The 27,724-nt window shown below is 45.4% G+C and overlaps 1 protein-coding gene across 1 annotated transcript; it reads left to right on the top strand.

Annotated features, from left to right (window-relative positions):
- Positions 1-5,281: 5,281 nt before the first annotated feature.
- Positions 5,282-26,534, top strand: SLC35F6 (solute carrier family 35 member F6). Its single transcript, XM_020983903.1, has 6 exons — positions 5,282-5,512; positions 19,807-19,879; positions 20,364-20,535; positions 22,310-22,522; positions 23,999-24,109; positions 25,069-26,534. The coding sequence occupies exons 1-6, from the start codon at positions 5,436-5,438 to the stop codon at positions 25,536-25,538; spliced, it is 1,116 nt and encodes a 371-aa protein (XP_020839562.1). The 5' UTR covers positions 5,282-5,435; the 3' UTR covers positions 25,539-26,534.
- Positions 26,535-27,724: the final 1,190 nt, after the last annotated feature.

Below are 27,724 nucleotides of genomic sequence, written 5' to 3'. Positions count from 1 at the left end.
GTTTTTTAAGCTGAACTTTAAGTAAAGGAAAAATAGTGACATTTCCTAGATATATAAGGAATTGATTCATAAGAATAAGAATCAGAATAATTTATAACATATTAATAAGAATAATTTATCATAAAGGTCAAAGAATGTGAGCAGGGAGTTCTGCAACGAAGAAAGCGAATTAGTAAAGAAGAAATGCAAATTAGTAAAACTCTGAGGGAAGGGACTAGCATGAAGGGAGATCAGGAAAAGCTTCTCATAGAAGTTAGGGTTTTAGATGGTGCTTGAAAGAAATGCAGGAAATCAGGAGGCAGATATGAGGAGGGAAAGCATTCCAGGCATGTTGGACAGCCCATGAAAACGCTCAGGATCAGAAGATGGAATGTCATGCTTGAGGAACAGAAAGAATGTCAGTATAGCTGGATTATAGAGTTAAGTGATAGGGAGTAAAATATAAGAAGACTTGAAAGGTAGGAAGAGGACAAGTTGTGGAGGGGTTTTCGTTTTTGTTTTGTTTTTCAAAGTGTTTTTTCAATCAACAAAAAATCTCCTTTCTGTCCCTCCCACTTCCATCTCTCCATCAAAGAAAGACAGAAAAAGAAAACCCATGTTACAAACATGTATACAAAACAAATTCCTGCATTGACCATGTTCAAAAAAAATATGTCTTCATTTGCATTCTGAGTCCATCACCTCTTAATCTGGAAGTGGGTAGATTTCATTATGGGTCCTCTGGAATCATGGTTGGTCATCGCATTTCAAAGTTTCTGTACAGCTTTGGTCTTTCCACAAGAAATGTTTAGAAGTCCTCTATTTCAGTAAAAATTCTTTTCCCTTATAGGATTACAATCAGTTTTGCTGGGTAAAATGTTCTTGGTTGGTCGTACTTCACCTTGTGGAATATACTATTTTCAAATCTCCACTCATTTACAGTGGAACATGCCAAATCCTGTGTGACCCTGACTGTGGCTTCCCAGTATTTGAACTCTTTCTTTTGGGCTGCTTACAGTATTTTTTCCTTTGACCTAGAAGTTCCAGATTTTGGCTATAATGTTCCTACTTTTTATTTTGGAGTTTCTTTCAGGACGTAATCAATAGAGTCTATTTCCATTCTGCCCTCTGGTTCTAAGAGATTTGGGCAGTTTCCTTTTATTTCTTGAAATATGATATCCAAGTTCTTTTTTCGGTTGTGGCTTTCAGGTAGTTCAATGATTCTTAAATTATCTCTCTGTGATCTGTTTTCTAAAATTAGTTGTTTTTGCTATGAGGAATCTTAAATTTTCTTCTAGTCTTTCAGTCTTTCCATTTTGTTTTAATATTTCTTGGTTTCTCACGAAGGCACTAGCTTCTGTTTGGTCCATTCTAATTTTCAAGGAGTTTGTGGTGTAGATAAGGTTTTATACCTCTTGTGCCAAGCTGTTAATTTCCTTTCCAATTCTTTCTTCCAGAGCTCTCAGTTCTTTCCCCATTTTTTCTATAGTCTCTATTTCATTTATAAAAACGTTTTAACTCCTTTTAAAATTCTTGCTTCCATATACAACTTATATAAAATTGCTTAACCTTTTAGGGAGGGTGAAGAAGCAAGGAGGAAGAAAATTTGGAACTCAAATTTTTTTTAAATAAATGTTAAAAATGGTCTTTATATGTAATTGGAAAAAATAAAATACTATTTTTAAAAATTTTTGCTTCAGCTCTCTCCCAGGAATTCTAGTTGAATTTATACCCAACCTATGTTTTACTTTGAGTCTTCGCTTTTGTTGATTTGGAGTCATTCTCTTCTGTGTTTCCATCTTGAGCGTCCCTGTCACCATAATAGCTTTTTATGTTTGAGATTTCTTTTTGTTTGCTATTCTTCCATCCTACTTCCTGACTTTGGACTTGATGTTAGGGCTGAGCTCTGTTCATTTCTAGAGGAGATGCCTGGGCTGGTCCTACTGCTACTTTCTTGGAGGCACTGAGTGTTGTGTCAATTCCAAGATTTCCAAGACAGCTCACTCTGGGGAACAGCAAGCTTTCAGTGTTCCCTAAGTGGATGGATCCAGGGCAAAGTCTGATTGTTATCCTCCTGGTCTGAACCCTGCAAGTTCTTGACCTGGATTTGGATCTGAGTAATATGCCTGTGAGCTTGGCTCAGTCAGAGTTCCAACAGACTGTCCCTGGACTCAACCACCCTTAGTCAGCTGGAAAGCTCTGCTGGTTCAAAAGGATAGAACTGCAGGCTATCCTTTGGTCTGGAATTTCTGCTCTGATTATTCTGCTGCAGGCTGCAGGCTGCAGACTGAGCTGGAAGCTAGAACTGAGGCACCCTGCCTTCTCCCCATTCTCCCACCCCCACACACATACACTCAACCCCTGGGGTCGGAGCCACTTAGCCATTGCTCCTTTCAAAGAACACAGCCTAAGCCCCTTGACCACTCCTCACCAGGGAATACCAGCCCTAGATGCCTTCTCCCTCCTTAGTCCATTTTGAATCTCTGACCCAGAACTGGGATATGAGTGATAGAGCTGCCAGGTAGCACCAGTTCCTGAAATTTAGGCCCCTCTGTGAAAAATCTGAGAGATTGTGAGAGATTGCACTGGAATGCTCTGCTGGCTAGACCCCGTCCCAGTATCTGCATACCTCTCTATCTGTCTCCCTATGCAAACCTAGGCAGGAAAAAATCACTCAGGGTTTTTTTCTTAGATTTCATGACCAGGACTTGGTATAGTGAGTTTTCCGGATCTTTGTGGAGGAAGCTTGGCTGAACCTCTTCCTACTACTCTACAAACTTAGTTCCACCTCTGTGAAGGACTTTAAATGCCAAATAGAACAGTTTACATCTGATCCTGGAGGTAAAGAAAGCCACGGGAATTTGAGTGGGCAGGGACATGGTCAGAGCTACACTTTAGGAAAGTTCCTTTGGCAGCAGAGTGAAGGATGGATTCAATGGGCTTGGAGCCAGTAAGATCTGAGTTCAAATGTGCCCTCAAAAACTTACTAGCTATGTGACTTTGGCCAAGTCACATAGCCCTATTTGCTCAGTTCCTCATCTGTAAAATGGGGACACATTGGATAAAGAAATGGCAAACCACGCCAGTATCTTTGTCAAGAAAACCCCAGGTGGAATCATGAAGAGTTGACAAGACTGAACAACATTATGAGGGCAAGGATAGTTGTTTTATCTAAATTTTGTATACACTTCAGGCCAGGAAAAGTGTTCTGTACATAAATAGGTATTTAATAAATGTTTATAGAATAGAAGAGGATGGAATATTCCAAAATTCCATTAGTAGAAGTTGGGGCTTGCTGGACTAAATAGTTCCCTGTCTAATCTTGGCTAACAATAGCCAGGCTAGCTAGTGTTCCCACAGTCTTATTTCAGGAGCAAAACTGGTGCAGCACATAGAGTGGAACACTACTGAACAACCCAACAACAAAGCTGTAGTCCAGACATGAATGGGGTGATTTGAAAGCCTACATCAGAGTTGTGTTTGTGAGAGTACAAAGAAGGGAACAATGATGAGAAATGTAGTGAAGGCAGAAAGGACAAGACAACAACTGACTGGATATGTATCATTGTCTATGCACAGGTCACGTGTAAGCCGATGTACCACTTCCATATATTTCTGACATAAGTTGTCATCATCTTTTCTTGGGGGGAGAGAAAACTGCACATGGGCACATTTCTCTTCCTCTCTGCCCTCTCTCCTCTATTTATGCTGAGGCTGGGGGTGGGGTGGGGAGAGAGGGAATAAAATCGATGGGACTGGGGCTGGAACAGATCCCAGGTCACTGAACAGATTCTTAAGGGAGTTTTCTGACTCTGTCCCAGAGAGAATCTGGTCCAAGTCTGGCAGTAAAGACTTGAAGCATGATTATGTAATAAGAAAGCTAGATAGGTCAAGACATTTTCAAGTAAGACAAAGAACCCTGGTCTTAAAGAATCCAAGCACTGGGTTCAAATTGTGCCTTTGTCCCCACCCCTCGGCCCCCCACCCCCACCCCCACCGTACTACCTCAGACAATTTATATAACCTTCCTGGGTCTCAGTTTCCTTGTCTTTAAAATGACTTCTGAGGCATAGTATGTCTCTAGGGCTACAATTCCAGGACTTTTCTACCACATGAGCAACAGGCAGGATGACTCCAGGCAAACAGATCCGTTGAAGCTCTATGAGTTCATCCAAGCATTTATTGGGGGGGAGGGGGAGAGAATATACACAAAGTTCTGGGAGGAAGGCAATAAGCATTTTTTTAAACACCATGCTCTAGGCAGTATGATAAGCACTTTACAAATATCTTCATCTGATCCTCACAACAACCCTGCAAGGTAGATGGTATCATCATCCCCATTTTACACTTGAGGAAACTGAGGCAGATGTTAACGAATCTAGTAAGTGTTTGAGGTCATATGTGAACTCAGATCTTCCTTACTGCAGGTCTATGATGGGCCTATCCACTTCCATAAACATTTACTAACAGCCCACTACCAAGGCCAAAAAAAAAAGAAAGAAAATCAAGTTTGTACTTGAGAAACTCTCCCTCTTTCCTCCTCCCCTCTGACTACTGACCTCCCAAGCTTCCTTTAAGTGCCAACCAAAATCCCACCTTCTACAGGAAGCTTTATTTCCGGTGCTTTCCTCCTCTTTTACCTATTCTGTACATGGCTTACTTTATACCTATTTGTTTGCCTGCTGTAACATGCAACAGTTCCACCTCTGTGAGGGGCTTTAAATGCCAAATAGAACATTTTACATCTGATCCCTTAGATTGTAAGCTCCTTGAGGCCAAGGACTGTCTGACTCTTTGTATCCCCAGCGATTACACAGTGCCTGGCACACAGTAGGCACTTAATAAATGTTTATTGATTGACTGAAACTACAATTTGTTTTCTCATCTGTAAAATGGGCATAAATAGTCCCCTATCTATTCACCAGGGTTTCGCACTATGCGATTGTAACGGGTAGAAACTGCACTTCTTAGTCCATACTAAATGCTTGCCGTTTGAATGACTGATGAAGATAAGCACAGAATGATATAGCCCTTTGGAAAGGGAAGAGATTCCTACCCCACCCCACGACTGCAGACCAGAGTTAAGAGCACGTGCTCAGACTATGGGGCTAAGAGACAAACGACGTGCTAGGGGAGGGTGGCGGAGGTGGGGGTGGGGGGGAGCCGGGAGAGCTGGAATTCCGAGCGGCGCGCGTGCGCGCGCGAGCGACGCGAGCCTCACTCTCCGCTCTGCGGGACTGCGCGCACTCTGGGTCGGGGGTAGGAGGGGGTGGGGTAAGGCAGGGGGCGGGGCTCCTGGGCAGCTGACTCCTGTGGGTCAGGTGACCGCCGGCCCGGAAGGGAAGTGCGTTGGGCCAGCCCCGGGGTCCCCGCACGCAGTCCCCATTCCCCCGGCCCCGGGAGTCACACGGACCCCGGCGGCAGCATCAGGGCAGCGGCCTTTGCACAGCCCGACCATGGCGTGGACCAAGTACCAGCTGTTCCTGGCCGGGCTCATGCTGATCACCGGCTCCATCAACACCCTCTCGGCCAAGTGAGTTGGGGAAGGTAGGGGACCCCCACCCCTGGGGTTGGGCCTTGGGCAGGGCTGGCGCGAGGAGGAGGGGGCTCCGCATCCAGCCCTCCTCGAGAGCTTTGAGGTGAACCCGACGAGAGGCCTCGGAGTGCGCCCGGGTTCGGACCCCACCTCTGCCTCTGGCTGCTTTGGGCAAGCCGCTTTTCATTTCTGGGCCTCAGTTTCCTAATCTGTAAAATGAGAAGGTTGGAAGAGATGATCGATGAGGCCTCTGCCGGTGTTCCTCTGGTATCCCCTATCCCACTCTCCCTCTGCCTTTTTGTTGTGCCCTTTGGAGCCTCCATCCTCTTGTTGAGTCGTTTTTCAGTTGGGTCCGACTCATGACCGCATTTGGGGCTTTCTTAGCAGAGATACTGGAGTGATTTGCCATTTCCTTCTCCAGCTCATTTTACAGATGAGGAACTTAGATAAACAAGGTTAAGTGACTTGTCCGGGGTCACAGAGCTAGAAAGTATCTGAAGCCAGATTCGAACTCAAGATGATTCTTCCTGATTCCAAGCCCAGTGCTCTATCCACTTTGCCACCTAGCTGCCTCTCAGCTCTTAATATTACATCGCTGCTAACCCCCTTGATCTACAAAAAAAAAAAATTGTGTGCATATATTTGTGGTGTATTTATTTAAAGGTGTACAGCCTACCGTATAGGTTGTCTCTTCCCCAGTAGATTGTAAGTTTTTTGACGGAAGCGTTACTTGGTTTTCAACCCTAGCAGGCCTGTTACATACCTGGCATATTGTAGATGTCTGATAAATGCTTGTTGAATGGAATTCCAAATCCTCGGTCCTATAACTTATGTTAGGAGGAGGCCCATTCATATTCTGGTTCTAGGCCCACAGATTGTTTCACAGGGATTAATTAGAAAGTGCCTTGCCTTTTGGGGGCTTGAGTTTCACCATAAATAAAATAGGTATTGGTGGTAAGACCTTTGCCCTTAGAAGAGAAGGGTGATGAAATGAATGTTGAGCTTGCTTTTTCAAAATGAGAGCAGGACTTGTTGAGGGAACCCCTAGCTTCTGTGCAAGGTATATCTTTTTAGCTAGAGCTAGAAAGGCATTGGAAAGATACAGTCCAACTCCCCTTGTTTGGAAAATGTGAAAACTGAGTCCCAGAGAAGCACAATCACTTGGCCAAAGTCACAAAGTTAATAAGTACCTAATTCAATTTTACAAACATTGGTTAAGCATCTGCTATATGTGGAAGGTGCTGAGGCTTCAAAAATTTATCTTTTATGTTTTAACACAAATACTTCTGCACTGCAGCCTGATTTGTAGGAGAAGGAAAGGCTTTGCTACTTGTTACAGAAGGCGTACAAATTAGAGTTTTAGAATTCCCTCCTTTCCCTGTCACTTTGGCTGTTCAGGGATGCTTGAAAGCTGTGTACCCCATCATCCCTTAACACGTGTACTAGGGATAAGGCCTGTTAAAAAAAACTTCCCCTTTGCTACTTTTCCCATCAGTTGCCAAGGCTTCAAATTATTTGTCATTTACATTGGGCTAATGCAACTCTTTTAAAAGGCTTTAAACAAGTAGAGAATGGTCTAGTAGGGAAGCAAGGAGATCCCTGGTCACAGAAAAGAGGTCATTTTGTCTACCTTTGTTTCCTTTGTCTACCAGTCGGTCCTGTTGAGTTAGCTTCCCAGACTGGAGGACAATCTTTGATCCTGCCCCTGGTGGTTTCTGTGTGAGGAATCTCACATTGTAATTGTACTTCTCATTTGCACACCACTTTACAGTTTTCAGTGCCCTTATTTCCATAATCTCATTTGATCTTCATAATTACTTGGTGGGGTAGGCAGGGCTGGGATTATACCCTTTTACAGATGAAGAAACTGAGGTTTGGAGAAGTTCCATAACCTAAGTTAGCAGCAGAACTGGGTGGAATTGGAGCCCAGGCTTTCAGCTACTAATCTTTCTACTACACCTTCCCACCTACAGGAGAGATTAGTTCAAAGCTATGAATCCAGAGCAGTGGTTTCAAGGCCATTTAGAAACCGTGGGGGTAATGGGACACCCCTGAAGAACAGGAGACAGGGGAAGAGTTTGGCAGATTGCAGTTTAAACTTACAGCCTGATAGTTGATATACAGAAATCAGACTGTAATGCAAATAATTTGGCTTGAGAAGAAGGTGGGGATGAATCTTGATTAACGTTAATGCTCTAATCCATTCTAAGCCATATCTTTAGGGACAACCCGACATACCCCCTCCAAAAAAAAAAAAATCAGACAGACGTGCTCCACTTGGAACAGAAACAAACTCTTGAGAATTCTCTCAACAAGCTATATTTGGAGACTGAGTCTACTACATTACTCCCCTAGACCAAAACATCAGACCCTCTCTGTCCTCACTACTTTACTGTGTCAGGAGGTTGCTCCATAGCAGCTATAAAGAATTCCCCTGGAAAGGCCTTCTCACCTGTTGGTCCCAAATTACCCAATTCATCATGGTAAGGTGGAAAACACAAGTTTTGGAGTTGCAGCACCTAACTTTGAATAACAGTTCTTCCAAAGTCTCTGTGTGCCTTTGCTAAGTCACTTCCCCTTCCTTGACCTCAGTTTCCTTGTTTGTAAAATAAGGGGGCTGAGCTAGGTGGTGTCTGAGGTCCCTTCATGCTCTCAGTTTGTGATTCTCTGATTCCCCCTTGCCCCAGAAGGAGGCCCCAGACTCAAGACTAGCAATGCCCTTCCTTTTGGCTGGGTGACAGGATCCCAGGCTGTGTGGCTTCCTTCTCTGTGACTATTCCGTTCTTGTGTCTCTTTTCCAAAGAGGAAAGAGGAATTCCTCTCCACAAAACTTTTCATAAGGAACACATTTAGGTACTGGGTTTTTTTTCTTACAACTGAGATACGTGTTGTTCGTCGTTTCGGTTGTGTCCAACTCTTCCTGCAAAGATACTAGAGTGGTTTGTCATTTCCTTTCCTAATTCATTTTACAGATGAGGAAACTGAGGCAAACAGGGTTAAGTTACTTGCCCAAGGTCACACAGCTACGAAGTGTCTGAGACCAAATGTGAACTGAGGAAGAGGAGTTTTCCTGACGTCAGGCCCCAGCACTTTATTTGCTATGCCACGTAGCCACGAAGGTGGCTATCAGCCCTGTTTCACAGAGGAAACAAGTGAGGCTCAGAGACGGGTTCATAAGATCCTAGAACTAGAGCTGTAAGGGACCTCATGCTCTCTTGTTTGACTTATTTTACAGATGAGGAAACTTGAGACCCAGAGAGGTGAAGGGGCTTGCCTGTGGTCACACACCCAGTCAGTGCAGAGCAGAGACTGGAACCCTGATCTTATTTCAAGTTCTCTGTTCTTTCAGCTATGCCAAATTCAGATAGAAATGGGGGCCACTAAAGCATATGTAAGGATCCCTACAAGTCACATATTGACAAGTCTCATATTCACATATGAAAACTACATATTAATATTATTTATGTTTTATTGCATTTTCATTTATTTTGTTAAATAATTCATTTTCATGTTACATTTTAATCTAGTTTGGGCCAGGGCAGCCAGGAAGCACAGTGGATAGAATGCTAGCCCAGAAGTCAGGAAGGCTCATCTTCCTGAGTTCAAATCTGGCCTCAGAGACTGTGACCCTGGGCAAGTCACTTAACCCTGTTTGCCTCAGTTTCCTCAGCTGTAAAATGAGCTGGAGAAGGAAATGGCAAACCACTGCAGTATCTGCCAAGAAAGTCCCAAATAGGGTCACAAAGAGTCAGGCATGACTGAAAAACAACTGAACAGCTAGTTTGGGCCATACTCAGTAGAGTTGTGGGCCACCTGTTTGATACAGCTAAGCTATACCACAGCTGCATTTTTTTTGTAAGTGAATACATTTAACTTCTGCTAGGCCAATCAGTTCTCTCCCATTGCTTTAGCTTATCTTGTCTTCTCTGGGCCAGAGCCCTTGGGGTTTATCTTTATCACAGCCTAGCCCATCAAGCACCAGGCCAGAAGCTAGCCCCTAGGCCACTGGCCGAGCCTGTTCTGAGGGAGGATCTGTTCTTCTGAAAAGCCCTTTCTCTCCTTCCCATAATCTGACCCTAGCAGTGAGGTCTTAGGGATGTAGCCCAAAAAGAGAACAGACAACTAGAGGACACAGATTCAAAGAATGTCAGGGTTTGGCAGGACCTTGCTGATCATCTAAACCAATCCTTTCGTTTGGCAAGTCAATCAGTCAATCAATAAACATTTATTATGTGCCTGCTATGTACCAGCTACTGTTAAGCATACGAAAAGAGGCAAAGATAGTCCCTGCCCTGAAGGAGCTTACAACCTAATAGGGGAGCCAACATGCAACCAGATACATACAAAGGAAGCTATATACTGAATAAATAGGAAATCGTTACCAGAGAGAAGGCACTGTAATTAAGATGGGTTGGGGAAGAGGGATTTTAGTTGGGACTTATAGGAAGCCAGGGAGGTCAGTAGTCAGAGCAAAGGAGGGAGAGCATTCCAATCACTCGAGACAACCAGAGATAACGCCCAGAGCAGAGAGATGAGTGTCTTATTGTAGAACAGCCAGGAGGTCGATGTCACTGGATCCAGTAGTACATGTTGGGGAATAAGATGTAAGAAGACTGGAAAGGTCGGAAGGGCTTTGAATGCCAAACAGAGCGTTCTGTATTTGATCCTAGAGGCAACAGGAAGCCACTGGAGTTTGTTGAGTGGTAGAGGTGACATAACCAGGCCTCTGCATTTTAGGAAAATCACTGTAATGGCAGAATGGAGGGCGGATTGGAGTGAGGAGAGACTTGAGGAAGGCTGGGCCACCAGCAGGTAACCAGGTGTGAGGTGATGAGGGCCTGCACCTGGCACTGGTGGCAGTGGCAGAAGAGAGGAGGAGGCAAATATGAGAGATGCTACAAAGGTGAAATCAAGAGGCCTGAGCAACAGGTTGGATGTGAGGGAGGAATCCAGGATGATTCCTAGGTTGCAAGCCTGAGGGACTAGTACTACAACACTAATAGAGTAGGTGGAGGAGGGGGGAAGATTTGGGGAAAAACATAATGAATTCCATTTTGGACATACTGGGTTTAAGATGTGTACAGGACATCCAGTAAGAGATATCTGAAAGGCAGTTGGAAATTCAAGATTGGAGGTCAGCAGAAAGTCTAGAGCAGGTGAAATGCCAATAGATAGGTAGATTTGAGAATCATCAGCATGGAAATGGTAATTAAGTCCACGGGAGCTGATGAGATCACCCAGGGAAGTACTGTGGAGGGAAAAGAGAAGAGGGCCCAGAGCAGAACCCTGAGGGACACCTACAGTTCGTGGGCATGATCTCGAAAAGGATCCACCAAACGAAGGAGACTGAGAAGGACCAGTCAGATAGGTAGGAGGAGAACCAGGAGAGAACGGTGTCCAGAAAACCGAGAGAGAAGGGAGTATCGAGGAGGAGACAGTGATCAGCAGCGTCAGAGGCTGAAGAGAGGTCAAGGAGAATGACTGAGAAAAGCCGTTGGATTTGGCAGTTAAGAGATATTGGGAACTTTGCAGAGAGCCGTTTCAGTGGTCAGAAGCCAAATTATAAGTGGTTAAGAAGACAGAGGAGAGAAAGGGGAGACACCTATTACATACTACTTTTCAAAGAGTTTAGCTACATAAGGCAGAAGAGATGGGATGATAATTAGCAAGAATGGATGAATCAAATGAGAGGTGGTTTTTTTTGGAATGGGGGAGATATGGGCATGTTTGTAGACAGTAGGAAAAAAGCTTAATAGAGAGGGAGAGATTGAAAATAAGTGAATGAGTTGGGATGACAGAGGAGCTATCTGTTGGAGGAGATGGAATGGCATGGAGTCACTTAAGCAAGCAGAGGGGTCAGCCACTTCATCATGTGAGACAGGCGAAGGAGGAGAGTGTCAGAAGGCATCTGAGTGATAAGAGATGGGCACCAAGGAAGAAGAGAAAGTTTATGGCAAGTGGCATCAATTTTTTCTGTAAAATATAAGACAAGGTTGTCAGCTGAGAGAGTTGGGGAAGGGGAGCCATGGGAGGTTTGAGGAGCGATGAAAAGATTTGGAAGAGCTGCTGTGGAGGGTGGGATAGTAAGTTGATAAGGGAGGTATAGTAAGATTGCCTAGCAGCGTTGAGGGTCCAAGTTGAGGTTATATAACAAAAAATTGTAGGGGACCCAATTGAAACAGTTGTGTGATTTTCTCTACATTCAGTGGCACATGTGTAGGAGTGAAAGTGACAAATTGTGGGAGTGATCCAAGGAGGAAGCTTAGCTAGGCTTAATGGGCAATATGATAAGGGGGTGAGAGATTCATGAAAGGTGGACAATGTCGATTTCAGTTGGTTCTTCAAGGGGTCTAGATGGGGAGAAGAGGAGGGAGTGGCCAGTGCAGGAGAGATGGCCTGGGAGAGAATTGAGGGGTCAAGGGATTAGAGGGCATGGTGTGGGTGAAGAGTGGGGTTATGTAAAGGAAAGGAGAGGGAGAAGTGAAATGCCAGTACTCAGGCCCTAAGTAAAATAATTGGGACAAGGCTCCCCAGCTAGTTAGCAACAGAATACAAATGCAAACTAATATTCCCTAGCTGATGGTTTAATAGAAGGAGGCCTGGATTTAGAGCAGGTAATGTAGGTCCATTTCCCAGTTCTGCCGCTTACTGAACCTATGACCTTGGACAAGTCACTTCTTAGACTCTCTAAGTTTCAATTTCCTCATCTGTAAAACAGGAGAGTTAGATCAGATCAGGGGTGGGGGACTTGTGGCCTTCTAGGTCCTTGGGTGTGGCCTTTTGACTGAGTCCAAGCTTTACAGAACAAATCCTTTTATTAAAGGGATTTGTTCTGTGAAGTTGGGATTCTGTCAAAGGCTGAACTTGAAGGCATAGAGGGCCACATGTGGCCTTGAGACCACAGGTTCCACACCCCTGGACTAGACGATCCCTAAGCTCCCTTCCACTTATGAATGCTATGATCCTCCCCCTCAGTCTTCCTCCTCCTGTAACTGTAACTCCTCTTCTCTAAGATAATCTTAGTCTGTAGGGGGGAAGAGCAGTAGGGCAAAAGCTGCTTTCATTCTGAAAGGTTCAGGATTTATGTGTGTTCACGGGGGAAGAGGTAGAAAGGGAAAGAAATATATTCCTGCTACAGGAAAGGAAAATGATTATTCCCTGGAAGGAGTTAAAAGTTAAGATCTGTGTCATAGGCATAAACCCTCTGCCATCTGGTGCTTACTATCTTTGCAACTATTGGCAAGTCATTTCTCCTACCTAAGTTCAGTTTCCTCATTTGTAATAATGAGAGTGTTAGACTAACTGGCCTCTTCAGTCCCTTTCAGCCCTGGGTCTGTTTTCTTCTGATTATGGCCCTTGGGGCTAGAATGGTAGGGGTTGGAGGGAAGGAGAGTGGTACACAGGAAAAAGAGTAGGGAAGTGGCTGGCTTGGCTCAGCCAGCAGACATTGTCTCCTTCCCTTAGATCTCAGATCCTTGGCTCCTGGGTTGTAGTGAATCATTTGCCTTTCACTCTCTTCCCCAGCAGCCCAGAACAATACAAAGCCCAGCATTTTTCAGAGGAACTGAGCCAGGGAAGTGGCCGTGCGAGCTCTCTCTGCCTCACCACCTTGTATCCCACTAGTAAATACCTGCTATTTCTGGCTACTTCCCCAAGGAGTCAACCTCTCCTCCCACGTGTGGGACTTACACAAGGGCCAGGGCCTTATCAGCTCTTTGGAGGCAATGATAATAGCAGTAATAGCAGATTTTTTATAGCATTTTAGTTTCTGAAACATTTTATGTATATTATTTGGTCTTCACAACAAGCACTAACTACATAGCATAATCATCCTAATTTTACGATGGAGGTAGCTGAGGCTAAGGGAGCCTTCATGACTTGCCCATGCAGATGTCGGGGGCTGGACTTGAACCTTGGGCTCTCTTGACTCTGAAGTTTTGCTATTATCCCACTCTCCTCCTGGTCTGAGGCCATTCAGCCCAACTTGATCCAGAAACTCTTTCTAACCAGCCGTCCCATACAGATTCTCACAGGTGATGAGGAGAAGAGGGCACGCAGCTGCCACGGCTTTGGCTGGAGCCTGGGCATGTGCGCAGGGATGGAATTAGGCATGGGCTGTACTCCTGATATACTGTGTGACCATGAACAGTTCACTCCCCTTCTGCGGGCTTCACTTTATCTAAAAAGCAGCAAGGTTGATCTGGATGACTTCCGGGACTCCTTCGGGGTCTAATATGCTATAATTGTGAAGTAACCGGGGGGGCAGAAGTGGGACATTTAGCCCTGGACTGTTGTCACTCCTAAGACTAATGCCTGTGATACCAATTTGGCTGTGCTCTCAGGATCCAGGTATCCCTGAGACCGAGATGAAAAGATAACCTGGTATAATGGAAGGAACAAGGGCAGCTAGGTGGCACAGTGGATAGAGTCTAGAAACTAGACTCTAGAGTCAAGAAAACCTGAGTTCAAATCCAGCCTCAGGCACTTCCTAGCTGTGTGGCCCTGGGCAAGTCACTTAACCCAGTTTGCCTCAGGTTCCTCATCTATAAAATGAGCTAGAGAAGGAAATGACAAACCACTCCAGCGTCTCTGCCAAGAAAATCCCAAATGGAGTCAGGACGAGTCAGACACGACTGAAATGAGTGAACAGCAGGGAAAGGAGCACCATATTTGGAGTGAGAGGACATGGATTCACATCCTGGATCTGCCACTTACCTTGGGGTGGGGGGAGAGAGGGGTGTTGAGCTTCCTCATCTGTAAAATAAGGAGGCCGTACTAGATGACCTGTAAGAACCCTGACAGTTCTAGATTTATGATCCGATGATCGAGAACAAAAACATCAGTCATCTTCAAGGACTGATTTCCCAGAAGCCCTAGGTTTACTGTGAGACTGATGTGCCAGAACTGGGAATGTATAGGCCAGAGCCGGAGAGCTGGCCTTGGGCATAGCAGTTTTAAGATCTGGAGACTTTGCCTTCTTATTATTGTCAGTTAAAATATTTAGTATTAACATTATTAAATTTGGCATCCGACTTGGACCTATCACAACTTCCATGGGCCTCAGTGTCTACATCTCTAAAATCAAGGGATTGTACTAGCTTCTGAAATCTCTTAAATACTAATAATTACATTTTTTATTTATGTATTAAATAATTGCATGTTCATAATTACAATTATTAATAACTCACATTACTGAGGTTTGCGGAGTACTGTTATTTACAAGAATCCCATGACATGACTAGGGTAAATATTATGAGCTCCATTTTACAACTGGGGAAACTGAGGCTCAGGTTAAGTTAGTGTCCAAGTTGGAACGTGAACCAATGTCTCCAGATTCAAAGGCCAGTGCCTTTTCTATTGTATCATGCTTTGTGGAATCTCTGCATCATTCCCCATCTCTGTAGGGTAATCAGTGTACCAAGTGTCCATAATTAAGGAGAAACACCCCAGAAACATTCAGTTTGGCTCTAATCATCTGTGACTAGAAACTGTAACTAGAAAGCTGCTCAGTGGGGCAGCATGCCCTGCTGACACCCAATCTCTGAGGAGGCCACAGCCTATACCTTAGGGGCTGATACAAAGGGATCCCATTTCCCAGCCCCAGGAATATTGCCAGCATATCCATCTCTGTGTCTGGCTAGTCCAGGCAAGACCCTTACATGGGAGATAGTCCATGTCAGTGCTGAAAGAAAGTACTAGGGAATAGCCCGCAGGGCTCTATGGGGCTTTCCAGCTCCGTCTTAGAGCCAGGCATCCTTCTAAGTACCCCAGCTTACTGCAGCAGCAAAGTGTTGAGTCCTAAGCCCCCTCCTCTGTTCTTTCCCAGCAGCATACTCAAATCTGGAAAAGGGGGGAGTGGTGCCAGGTGAGAGCTCCTGGGCAAGAGAACCAGGTAGGCAGGGGTCCTGCTTTTCCATCCTGCTCATCCTTTCCCCTGATGCTCCTTGAAAGACCCTTCCAGGGGTTGTTTAGTGATTTGGGGCTGAGAAATAATTATACCCACACACTTCCTGTGTTTTCTTTTTTGTCAGCAAAGCTGGGAACAGGCTGGGGCTTGTTCTGAACAACCTACCCAAGTGACATTTCTGGTTGATCTGCTGCTTAGACCCATTTCCCTTTTCTCCCTTGGTAGGAGGAGCCAGCAGGCTCCTCTGGTTTGTCAGGCATGGGACCCAGATGGTGTAGCAGAGACGGGACCAGTGGAACAGAGTCCTAGGTTCAAGGCCCTGCTGTGCTAATTGCCACTTGAGCCAATCATGTCATCTCTGTGGGACTCAGTTCCCTCCTGTACGCAGTGGGGAGGTTGGACTCACTTCGTTGGCACTGGAGTATACTACAGAGCACCCGGGCAGAAAGGAAACAGATTAGTTTGAGAAACAAATCACACACCTGACACAGAGGTGTGAGATGTAGTGAGGGGGAGGGAGAAGGAGGGCCAGGAGGCTTTGATTGTCCACATATCTGCTGGAATTGTCTGTGCCAAAAGCAGAACAGTTAATAATTTCTTGACTTGCCTTATTGAAAACTTCATTCTTTAAAAGGCAGAGAGTACCAGGGGCAGTTAGGTGGCGCAGTGGATAGAGAACCAGCCCTGGAGTCAGGAGGACCTGAGTTCAGATGTGGCCTCAGACACATAACACTAGCTGTGTGACCCTGGGCAAGTCACTTAATCCCATTGCCTAGCCAAAAAAAAAAAAAAGCAGAGTACCAAAAAGGAAAAATTCTGTTCTAGATCTGATTCTCACTAAAAGAGACAAACAGGAGGAAACTATAGGATCATGGGGGCAGGGGAAGAAGCAGGTAGGTGACCCCTCCATCATAGAATTTGTGATGGAGAAGGAGAGGAAATCTGGGCATAATCTGACATACACCCTCCATTTTCAGAAATCAGTTTTCAGAGGAAAAAATAGGATCCCATGGAGCAAAATGCTTCAGGGAAATCAGCCCAAGAGGGATGATGGAAGATGCTAAAGCTACAAAGGGAAAGTTTCCAGTGAGGAGGGAAAGTGGAATTTGTCTGAAGAGACTGACATGGAGGCACAGGGAATGCCCCAACTCACTTGGATTTTTAAAAAACATGTAGAGGGGATGGAGGCGTGCAGCCCAGCTCTACAGAAGTGTTGTTAGGGTCACTAGAGCTTGGAAGGAGCTAAGGCTGGCAAGGTGAGATGAGGACAGCACAAAGGGGGTTAGTCTTGGGGAGGCGGGGTTAAGCTTTCTTGGGAAAAAGATCAGAGGCGAGAGCCCTTTGCTTGGGGTGGATGGGATGATGCTGAGCACTGACAACAGGGAAAGCAGACCTGCCCGGGTCTTGGTTTGCTTCTGTTTTCTCTACAAAGGAGAACAGCCTTTTACTGGAAATAAGAGGACAAGAATGAGGAACAGGCAGTTGGATACCCAGGAGAAGGAAGAGAATAGTAAGCAAAGATCTGCCCTTGATGACGTCAAGTCACCTGGCCCAGATGGGCCATTCTTGGGTATTTGCAGTCCTCGCAGACATGCTGGCTGAGCCACTGTCAGTCATATTAGAAAGATCCCATAAATGGAGAGTAGCACTAGACTGGAGGAGGCCTGTGAATCTGACTTAGATTGCTGGGAAATGCCTAGAATGTGTCATTAAAGGGATGATTGGTGAACATCTAGAAGGGAAGTGATGATCCCAGAGAGTCAGCATGGTTTCATCAAGTATGAGTCATGCCAAACTAACCTCATTTCCTTTTTTTGATGATATTCTTAATTTAGTAGATGAGGAAAATGCTATGACTGTGATCTACCTGAATTTTAACAAAACTTTTGATAAAGTGTCTCTACTGTTTTTGCGGAGAATACAAAGAGATATGGATTAAATGAGAATAGTGTCAGATGGCTTCAGAGCACATTGGGTGGCTCAGTGTCACTGACTTAGGAGTTCTTCAGGGAAGAAGCCCGGGGTGCTCCTCTGCTTGTCCCAAAGCCTTGCATAAAAAGCATTCGATGACAGGCTTCTCTGATTTGCAGATGACACCAAGCTTGGAGGGAGAGCAAACCCAATGAAACATCTCAACTGGAGCTTTAGGCTGAACTTACTAAGATGAACTTCAGCATGGAACGAAAAGTGGGCTTCACAAGTATAAAATGGGAAAGGTGTGGTTAGACTACAGTTGTTCTAGAAAACATCTGGAGGTTTTAGTGGACAGAAGCCCAACACAAGACCACAATGTGATGTGGCAGCCCACAAAGCTAATGTGATCTTGACCTTCATTAAGAGGTCCATAGGTTCTAGGAATAGGGAAGTGATAATCCCATTGTACTGTGCTCTCATCAGACCTCCTCAGGAATAGTATATTTGAGTCTGAACCCCATGGCTTAAGAAAGACAGTGACAAACTGAAGAATATCCAGGGATATTCAGCCCCCAGGATGCTGAAGGGCCTTGAGTTCAAGTCATACAAGGACTGATTGAAAGAACTGAGGATTTTCAGGCTGTAGAAGGGAAGACTCAGAGGACACATACATAATGGCCATCTGCAAGCATTTGAAAGACTGCCATGTAAAGGAGCCATTAGATTGTTCCTTGTGGCCCCTGGGGGCAGAACCCTTAGAATTCCCCAGCAATTCCTGGAAGGCAGAAAGAGGCAGAAGTGGAATGTGCTGTGTGGCGGGAGAGGTCATGCAGAGGCTAGGTGGCCACATGTGAGCTTTGGTAGAGCAGGGATTCCTTTCAGGCTTAGGTTGACCTAGATGGCTACAGCCTTGTAGTTGTCAAATTCTCTGATTCTGTGGTTCTGAACTAGATGATCTCTAAGTTCCTTTCCAGTCCTAGTAACAATAATATAGTACTCTAAGGTTTACAAAACACTTGCCATACATTATCTTATTTGAGTCTTGAAACAACACTGAAGGGGCTGCTAGGTGGCTCAGTGGATAGAGCTCTGGTTTTGGAGTCAGAAGGACCTGAGTTCAAATCCCGTCTCAGACACATGATACTTACTAGCTGTGTGACCCTGGGCAAGTCACTTAACTCCAGTTGCCTCCCAAAAAAAAAAGATGAGAAGTTGAAACAACACTGTGAGGTGGGTCTTTTATTAACCCTATTTTACAGCAACAGAAACTGAGGCTCAGAAAGGTTTAGTGCCTTGCCCAGCATCACACAGCTGAGTAAGTGTCTGAGGAAAGATTTGAACTCAGGTCTTCCTGACTGCAGCCATAGCTCCCTTATCTCTGCTGTTATCCCCAAGACCTGCTCAACTCTCTGTGGTACAGAAGCACTCTTAGCAATCTACTTTATCATTTCATCTGACCACAACCTCCAGAGTCATTGGCTCTCAGTCTCTTTGTCTCCTGTGAGCTAGGGACCAGGGAAATAATACCTACATGCTAGTAATGCCCAGGAAGTCGCTATCTCCTGAACAAAACGGAGAGTGGGCTTTGCCAAACCCAGTTCCTTAGTACAAGCTTGACTCCTCTAATTGCCTGCTGTGTGCCCACACCTCTGCTGGGTGCTGTAGTTCAAACAAGACCAGAAGACACAGTCCTTACTCTCAAGAGTAACCAGCCATTTTCTTTTTGAGATAATACTTCATGAGACAGTACCTGTCATTGGCCAAAAAAGCAAGCCAGGAAAGTATTTGGATTTTGTGCTGTAGCATGTGGCATAGCTACAGGGCCAGAGGGATTTCGGAGAAGGGAGCAACGCTGGTGCCCTCAGGAAGGCTGGACAAGACTTGTGTTCCAGCCCCAGCTTCCCCTCTTGCCAGCTGTGTAACCTTGGGGGAGGGGCATAACATCCCTGCACTGCCTACCTCCCAGGGCTGGCATGAGGATGAAGCAGAAGGACAGTCAAGACGTTTTTCAGCTATAAAGCCCTCCCGTAACTTGCCATCAGCATTGCTCAGCATTTTGCTGATACCTCCCTAGTATATTCTCATATCGTCTTTTGTACTCTGTCACAGGTCATGTAGCCTTGTGGATAGATAGAACGCTGGACTCGGAGCCAGGAAGATGAGTCTGAATCCTGCCTCTGACGCTCAGTAGCTGTGAGAGCCTGGATAGTAATTTAGCCTCTGTAAAAAGTAGGGCTGAGACCTCCCGGGATTGGTGTGATGACCAAATGAAACAGCATGTAAAGCACTTTGCCAATCTTAGAGTGCTGTGGAAATGGAGTCATTCTGGAGGCGTGTTGTCTCCTCAGCTGTCAGGTCCTTGACGGCAAACACTAGGTGGACCAATAAGTCCTTGATGTGTCCGTATTGAATTGGGTTCAGTAGGGAGCACGGTAGCCTCACCATTCAATGCCATTCTTCTCTCTTCCAGATGGGCTGACAACTTTGTGACTGAGGGCTGTGGAGGAAGCCAGGCCCACAGCTTCGAGCATCCTTTCCTCCAGGTATCCTCTCCCAACCCCACCTCCCCTCAAGCTTTCTGTCTCCTTTGTGGTGCTGAGCCCCCAGTCCCCTTTCCTTCGCACCCAGGGCTTGAAAGTTCACTTCTTCCATACACAGCCACAGAACTTTCTCTTGCTTCCAGAAGCTGGGGACTGAGTCAGGCCTGATTCAGAAAAGATCACTGGTTATTCTTTTCCACTCTGCCCTGCCCTGCTTCCAATAGCCTGTAGAGATGCGTAGGGCAGGAGGGCTGGCTAGCTATTCTTGGCCAATAATGGTTAGGTTGAGGAAGGGCCTGCACATCAGAGGTGAGTGGGGAAATCCTCCCCAAGCCTTGGAGCCTAAGAATCTCCATCCCCATCCCAAACCATAAAAGTACCACATCCTTCTTGTGGGGAGCCATTGTGCTTGCCCCTAAGCAGGTTGGATCAGATGGCTTCTGGTGTTCCTCCCAGCTCTAAGAGTCTATGATTGTATTATTTCCAGGCAGTGGGCATGTTCCTGGGGGAGTTTTCCTGCCTAGCAGCCTTCTACTTACTTCAGTGCAGAATTTGGGGGCACACAGACTCTGGTGTGGAACCCCAACAGTCCTTCAGTGCACTGCTCTTCCTGCCCCCTGCCCTCTGTGACATGACTGGGACCAGCATCATGTATGTGGGTGAGTAGCCAGATCTCCTGGGCGAGGACCCACAGTTTGAGGTGTGGCAGAGTGGCAGGGGAGAGTGTTTCAGCAGCAGCCTGACCTTTCCTCCCACCCTCATTCCTTCTTCCATCTCCCAACCCAAGTAGATTACTGTCTCTGTTCTTCTTTTTTTTATGCCATTCTTATTTTATTTTATAACAATACAAATCAAATCCCATTATATGAATGCTGAGGAACCATCCATTTCCTTTCTTCCAGTTAGAATATTGTTATATTTTGTCATATTTTTAAAATTTTATTAATTTATTTTGATTTATCAATAATCACTTCCATATGCTTTTGAGTTTAAAAATTTTCTCCCCCTTTCTCCCCACCCCGCTCTCCAAGAGGGCACACAATCTCATGTAGGCTATACATTTACATTCCTATTAAACATATTTTCACATTAGTGAAGTTGTAAGTAAAAATTAAAACCAATAGGAAGAACCATTAGAAAGAGGAACCAAAACACAACAGAAGAGAAAAAAAAATGATAGCAATTCAGCTTCCATAGTTTTTTCTTTGGATGTGGATGGTATTTTCCACCACGAGGCCTCTGGGGATGTCTTAGATCCTTGTATTGCTGAGAAGAGTTAAGTTTATCAATATTGGTCATCGCACAACGTGGCTGTTATTGTGTGCAAAGTTCTCTTGGTTCTGCTCATTTCACTCAGCAACACAACTTGCTCAGCCATTCCCCAATTGATGCGCATCCTCTCAATTTCCAATTCTTTGCCACCACAAAAAGAGCTGCTATGAATATTTTTGTACATGTGGGTCCTTTTCCCATTTGTTTGATCTCTTTGGGATATAGCCCTAGGAGTGCTATTGCTGGATCAAAGGGTATGCACATTTTTGTAGCCCTTTGGGCATAGTTCTTCTCCAAAATGGTTGGATCATTTCACAACTCCACCAACAATGCATTAGTGTTCCAATTTTCCCACATCTTCTCCAACATTTATCATTTTCCTGTTTTGTCTTATTGGCCAATCTGGTAGGTGTGATGTGGTACCTCAAAGTTGTTTTGATTTGCATTTCTCTAATCAATAATGATTTAGAGCATTTTTTCATATGACTGTAGATGGCTTTAATTTCTTCATCTGAGAACTGTCTGTTCATATCCTTTGACCATTTATCAATTGGAGAATGGCTTGTAGTCTTATAAATTTGTCTTAATTCTCTATATATTTTAGAAATGAGGCCCTTATCAGAGAGACTGGTTGTAAAAATTCTTTCCCAATTTTCTACCTTCCTTCTAATCTTTTAGTTGCATTGGCTTTGTGCAAAAACTTTTCATGTCTCTGTTCTTCTTTAGATATCCTGTGCTTTCCCAACTCCAGACCTTGGCTTATGGGATTGTTTGTGCCCTTTAAAGCCTCTCCTCCTCTACCAATTATATTCCTATGTGATCTTTAAACCCAGCTTTAATGTTGCCTCCTCCACAGTGCTTTCCCTTATCTCACCTTCCCAGCCCTAATTCAGTAACAACTGTTTTCCCCACTTACACCTTACTATAACACTTTGCTTAGAATTCTCTTAGGCCTTGATTGTGTATTTATTTATGTGTCACATCTCAAATGTGAAGTACTTTTTAAACCGTAAAACATTGTGAAAATGTCAGCTGTTGTTATTACTAGACCTCCTGTTCCCCAAGAACAGGGACTGTGTCTTATCTAAACTTGTCCCTCCCCTAGAGAGTACTCTTAAGAAATGTTTATTGAATTATACTGAATTCTCCTCTTCTCTGTAGCCCTGAACATGACCAGTGCCTCCAGCTTCCAGATGCTTCGTGGGGCTGTGATCATCTTCACAGGTCTTCTCTCCGTGGCTTTCCTGGGACGAAAGCTGGTGCCAAGCCAGTGGGTGGGCATCTTGGCCACAATTGCCGGCTTGGTGGTTGTGGGTCTGGCTGACCTCACGAGCAGGCATGAAGATCAGCACAAGCTCAGCGATGTGATCACAGGTATGTTGAACTGTAGTGAACAGAGCCTTCTGGGCTGGCTGGCTCCCAGGAAGAGAGTCCCACAAGCGAGACTAATGAGGCAGCTATCCTGCTGCCTCCAACACCCGGCCACAGTGGGGCTTTCAAGAGATAGGGCAGGTTGGAGTTGATGTTAAGAGAGACTGAGCTGAGGAGAAGAAGTACATTTGAGTCAGGGCACCGCAAGGCCACCAGCAGAGCCTCAGGCATAGCGAGGTGGCAGGTGGTCAGGGGAGTCCTTGGATGTTTACCCGGCCCCACCCTGCTCTGTGACCAAGAGGCCAATCCTGCCTGCCTTTTCCCTCTTCAGAGTGATGGTACTGAGGGTTTTCTTAAAGAAAAGAAAAAAATTATGGATATTTTAATATGTTTTAAATGTTTTAGTATAAACTTAGCAACTGTGAACTATGGCAAATAAACATGCAAAGTATGGAGCAAAATATCAGACCCAAACAAACAGAACCCCAACTGGTTTTGCCTCATGGCCCCTTCCAAGTCCCTGTGGAGTTCAGCTGCCTCATGCTCATTTCCCTTTTTCGTTTTTCCGTTTATAGTTGAGGTCAGTGCACATTGTTCAGGCCCTTCTGAGCTTGCCTTGCATCACTTCATTGAAGAGTTTCCGTCTTGCCCTGCATCCTTTTTCTTCCCCCTCTGTCATTGCATTGATGTACTGAACTCCTGGGGAGGAAGCTCCCTCTAGCAGTGCACATCAGCAGCTGCTTTCCAGCTGAGAGTCTTGGAGACTTGCCTGCAGCACGGGGCGTTTCAGGGACTTGCCCACAGTCACAGCGGCATGTGTGTCTGGCAGGCGTGGATCACAGTCTTCTTGAGGCTGCCTCCATCCTGGTGAAATACCTTGTGTTCATTTATTACTCTTACATTTCATTACATTGACAGACTCTGAACCACTCTCCACGCATTGAACGCAGAATTGAAGAAATTTTAGTTAAATAGTCCTCAGTCCTAGTTCTTCATTGGAAGTCATACTTAGCCATCATCTGTTCACCTTTTCTTCTAATCCCTTCCCATGGCCTCTGAAATCTTCTGTTTTGCTCAGAAACCATGAGGGACTTTACCTCCCAGATTGATTTTTTTTTAACTAGGTAAAAGAGGCCATTTTTTGGTCTCATTTCTTACCTAACCTTAATCACTGAATGGGCATTGCCTGGGAAAGATCTGAGTTTAAAATGGCCAAGGTCTCCCACCACATCCGGGGCCATCTGCAATTGTCCTGATGACTATCTGGCCACTGCACCCAGATGGCTCTGGAGGAGGAAGCAAGGCTGGTGACACTGCACAGCCCTCCCTCACTCATATCCAATTCACTTGTGAGTCACGGTGTCATGGTCCTCTTTGAGAACGAAGGACAGACGATAGCAATAGTCCTCTCCCGTGGCCTCTGAAATCTTACCCTCAGTGCGACTGCTTTACCTCTCTCTGATCCTCCCTCTCCAACAGGGGACCTGCTGATCGTCATGGCACAGGTGATTGTCTCCATCCAAATGGTGCTGGAGGAAAAATTTGTCTACAAGCACAACGTGCACCCACTTCGAGCTGTGGGTACTGAAGGTGCGTTTATGGGCAGGTGGGAAGAAGAAGAGGAGACATGGAGAGTGCATGGTGGGGAGCAGAGAGAACTTGGGGTGAGATATGGGAGGGCACAGAGGAGCATGTTGAGGGAGGGACAGAAATGAGGTGAGGTGCCCAGAAAATGCTGGGAATGAGTGTCATTTGAAAAGGTCCTCATAACCTCCAGTATACCCTTCTCAGCTCATACATACCTTGAGCAAGACCCTAGACTAACTGTGTAGAGGGCAGAGATGTATGAGACACGGTCCCTGGTCTTGTAACACAGGAAATAGGAAAGGAAGGATCGCTTCCATCCAGTGAGTGATCAGAGAATACATGGTAAAGGAAATGGCATGTAAGTTGGCCTTAAGAAATGTGTAGGATTTTAATAGATGAAAAATGGCATGTTACAGGAAGAGGGAATAACCTAAGCAAAGGAAAACTCACAAGTAGGAAATTATGATGCCTGGGAAGGAATCGTTGAGTAGTCCTGATGGGCCAGAGTCCAGAATTTGTGTGGGAGAATAATAGGAGATGAGGCTAAAAAATGCAGGTTGTGTTTGGAATCTAGAAACCATGTCAAGCTTAATTTTTTTTTCTGTGGGTACTGGGGAGCCACAAAAGATTTTTGAGCCAGGAAGTAGAATAAAGCAAAATGGTACTTTGAGGAGCTTTATCTGGGTGAGAGGAGCAACAGGAATCACAGTGGGGGGACACTGAAAGGAGTGTGGAGTGTTCAGTGATGAAACCAGTGATAAAGCTGCTGTGAACCCAGTGAAAAGTGATGAGAACCTAGTTGCAGTGACGAATCGGAGAGATTTTGAGGCCTGAGACCCCAAGTTCTTCTGGAGTGTTACTTAGTGAAAGATCTCGCGTGTGCCCACATGCATTTGGAGTTTGAGAACTCAGCGCGTAGTCTGTGAAAACGTTCATTCCCTTGCCCCCTCATTCCTCCCCAGGGTTCTTTGGCTTTGTGATCCTCACTTTGTTGCTGGTGCCCATGTACTACATCCCTGCTGGTGCCTTCAGTGGAAACCCCCGGGGCGTGTTAGAAGATGCACTGGATGCCTTCTGCCAGCTGGGCAGGCAGCCACTGATCATCGTCGCACTGCTGGGCAACATCAGCAGCATCGCTTTCTTCAACTTTGCTGGCATCAGTGTTACCAAGGAGATGAGTGCCACTACCCGCATGGTACTGGACAGCCTCCGTACTGTGGTCATCTGGGCCCTCAGCCTGGCACTGGGCTGGGAGACTTTTCACCCACTGCAGATCCTAGGCTTCTTCATCCTCCTGGTGGGCACAGCTCTCTACAATGGGCTGCACCAGCCCTTGATGGCCCGTCTGCCCTGGTGTCAGCCCCCAGCTGAGGATCATGAGCGGGAAAGCCTGCTTGGGGGCAGCCACACTCCCATTAATGAGAACAGCTGAATCTCCACCGGCTGTACCGTAGACTGAACCCTGAATTTTAGGCTCCTTTTCCCTGAGGACAGGGATCCCTGAGATCTTCAGAAGGAATCTGGGAAATAGAGTATCTAAGGTCCTTTCTCCCACCTTGTTGCCTCTCCTTCGGGAAGACACTGGATGTGCCACTGGAGTTGGAACCCGGCTCTGCTGTCCCTTCCTCTCAGCTTCCTTTGGTCCAAAACCTGCAGAGGACACAAAGACCCAGGAGAAGGGCTTGGACTCCCCTGCATCTGTCTCCAGTCTCATTATGTAGAGTGATAGACTAAACCAGGCACCACCTGAATTGCACTGATTTGCTAAATCACAAATCCAGACTGAATATTAATCATTTCCCCTGAATCATGAATCAGATTTGTTTTCTAAAAACAAAAAATGTCACTTCAGAACCAGACTTAAACCTGTGTATTTTCTCACACCTGTGTACTGCTGGGTCATCTGCAGAAGGTACCTGAGCCAGCCAGTCATGAGTGCCATGAGTTGAATGGGCATTAGGCTGCATTGATTTGGCCCCCAGGTCCATCTCCACTCTTCTCTGCCTTTTCCCTGGGCGGCAGGCATAGCCCCTCTCCACCATGATGACAGGGTAGTTCTGCTTAGATCAGATGTCAGTGGTTTACACTGCTGCTGGCAGCTGCCTGTCCTGCAGTCTGGATGCCAAGGAGTATGGGGGTGGGGGCTGTATCTGCATCTGCTAGAGGATAGGGAGGAGAAACTCAGTGGTACTTTGAACTATTGCCTTTGCCATTTCTTTTTTAAAAGTAAAACCTAATAGAAGAGTGATCTATAATGTGTGAAGTTCAGGGTTTTTGGTTTTATTTTGGGCAGAGGGGAGTGGGCATAGAACTCTGGAGTGCTAGAGGTATGAGGAACTTTTGGCGTCATCAAATCTAGTCCAGGGACACTGGGTGCATCCTTTTTGCATCCTTTTCTAAAATAAATGTGGTTTTGATAACATCAAAAGTAAGGCCTACAATTGAGTTGAGAAGTTTTTGGGGGGGATGTTATGTAACAGCTGGAGGGGTATGGGGGTGTTTTCTTTTCCCACCAGTACTTCAGTGATCAAGATCCAGTTAGACAAAAACGAAGTAAAACTGCTAGAGCCTGTTATCTCGATTAAAATTGAACAAAAAGGTAAACTGAGGCAAATCTCTGTGCAAGATAATGTTTATTAGCTGGGGCATACTGCATGTCAATAGTTTGCCTCCATTAATGTCAAAGACCCCTACAAGATGGACAGCTCCCCCTTTTATAGGTTTTGGGAAGTACAGAACAGGGTAGATGACATCATGAGATTAAGGACAACATGATCAGTTAGTTACAGAGCTGAGGCACAGGGAACAACAAGATTGATTGGAAGTTTAATAATGGTGATTAGCAACAGCCCTCTTTTTCTCTCATGAGATTAAGATGTGCTCATTGTCTGAGTCCAGGTGCAAGATAGCAAGCTAGACATTTAGACAGCAAACCAGACATCCTTGAAGGATAGCTTGGTGGTGTAAATATATTAGGCCTGACTCCCTTGCATTCACACACATTTCCCAGGGTTGGTTAAATCCCTTGTGGCAAGAATTAGCAAGATTAGCCAACAGGCTAGCTGAATCTCTGAACCAAGTACAGAGACAAAAAGCCATTACTTCAGCTGTTGTTTGTCCTTCGTTCTCAAAGAGGACCGTGACGTCAGGGAGGTGATGTCATGATTTGCAAGTGAATTGGATATAAGTGAGAAAGGGCTGTGCAAAGTCACCAGCCTCACTTTCTCCTCCAGAGCCATCTGGGTCTAGTGGCCAGATATAGATCAGGAAAACTGGAGATGGCCCCAGACGTAGTGGGAGACCTTGGCCTTTTTAAACTAAGGTCTTTCCCAGGTCTCAGTTTGACTGAGGCAATGCCCATTCAGTAATTAAGGTTAGGTAGGAAATGAGACAAAGAAACTTAACTTAAGCAATTACGGGATAAAAGCAATTGAGTGTAAGTAGGATCAATGAGAAAATGATACAGGATCAATTCAGTCCTCTCAGTGCTATGAAAAAACCTTTTTAGGTTTGGAATTAGAAAGCCTAGCTCTACCACTTCCTATTCTTGTGACCATAAGCAAATCCTCTCCAGGCCTCAGTTTCCTGATCTGTAAAATGAGGGGATCAGACTAAATG

The sequence above is a fragment of the Phascolarctos cinereus genome, unplaced genomic scaffold (genome assembly GCF_003287225.1).
Source record: "Phascolarctos cinereus isolate Bilbo 61053 unplaced genomic scaffold, phaCin_HiC Scaffold_2;HRSCAF=192, whole genome shotgun sequence".
In the NCBI taxonomy this organism is placed as follows: Eukaryota; Metazoa; Chordata; class Mammalia; order Diprotodontia; family Phascolarctidae; genus Phascolarctos; species Phascolarctos cinereus.
The sequence above is the reverse complement of the archived record's forward strand: the minus strand, read 5'-3'. Positions and strand labels throughout refer to the sequence as shown.

What these genes read in the sequence shown, in the direction of transcription:
- SLC35F6 (XM_020983903.1), top strand. Translation starts at nt 5,436, where the DNA reads ATGGCGTGGACCAAGTACCAGCTGTTCCTGGCCGGGCTCATGCTGATC. An exon ending in TCGAGCATCCTTTCCTCCAG is followed by an intron (nt 19,880 to 20,363) that starts GTATCCTCTCCC and finishes TATTATTTCCAG; the next exon opens with GCAGTGGGCATGTTCCTGGG. An exon ending in GCTCAGCGATGTGATCACAG is followed by an intron (nt 22,523 to 23,998) that starts GTATGTTGAACT and finishes CCTCTCCAACAG; the next exon opens with GGGACCTGCTGATCGTCATG.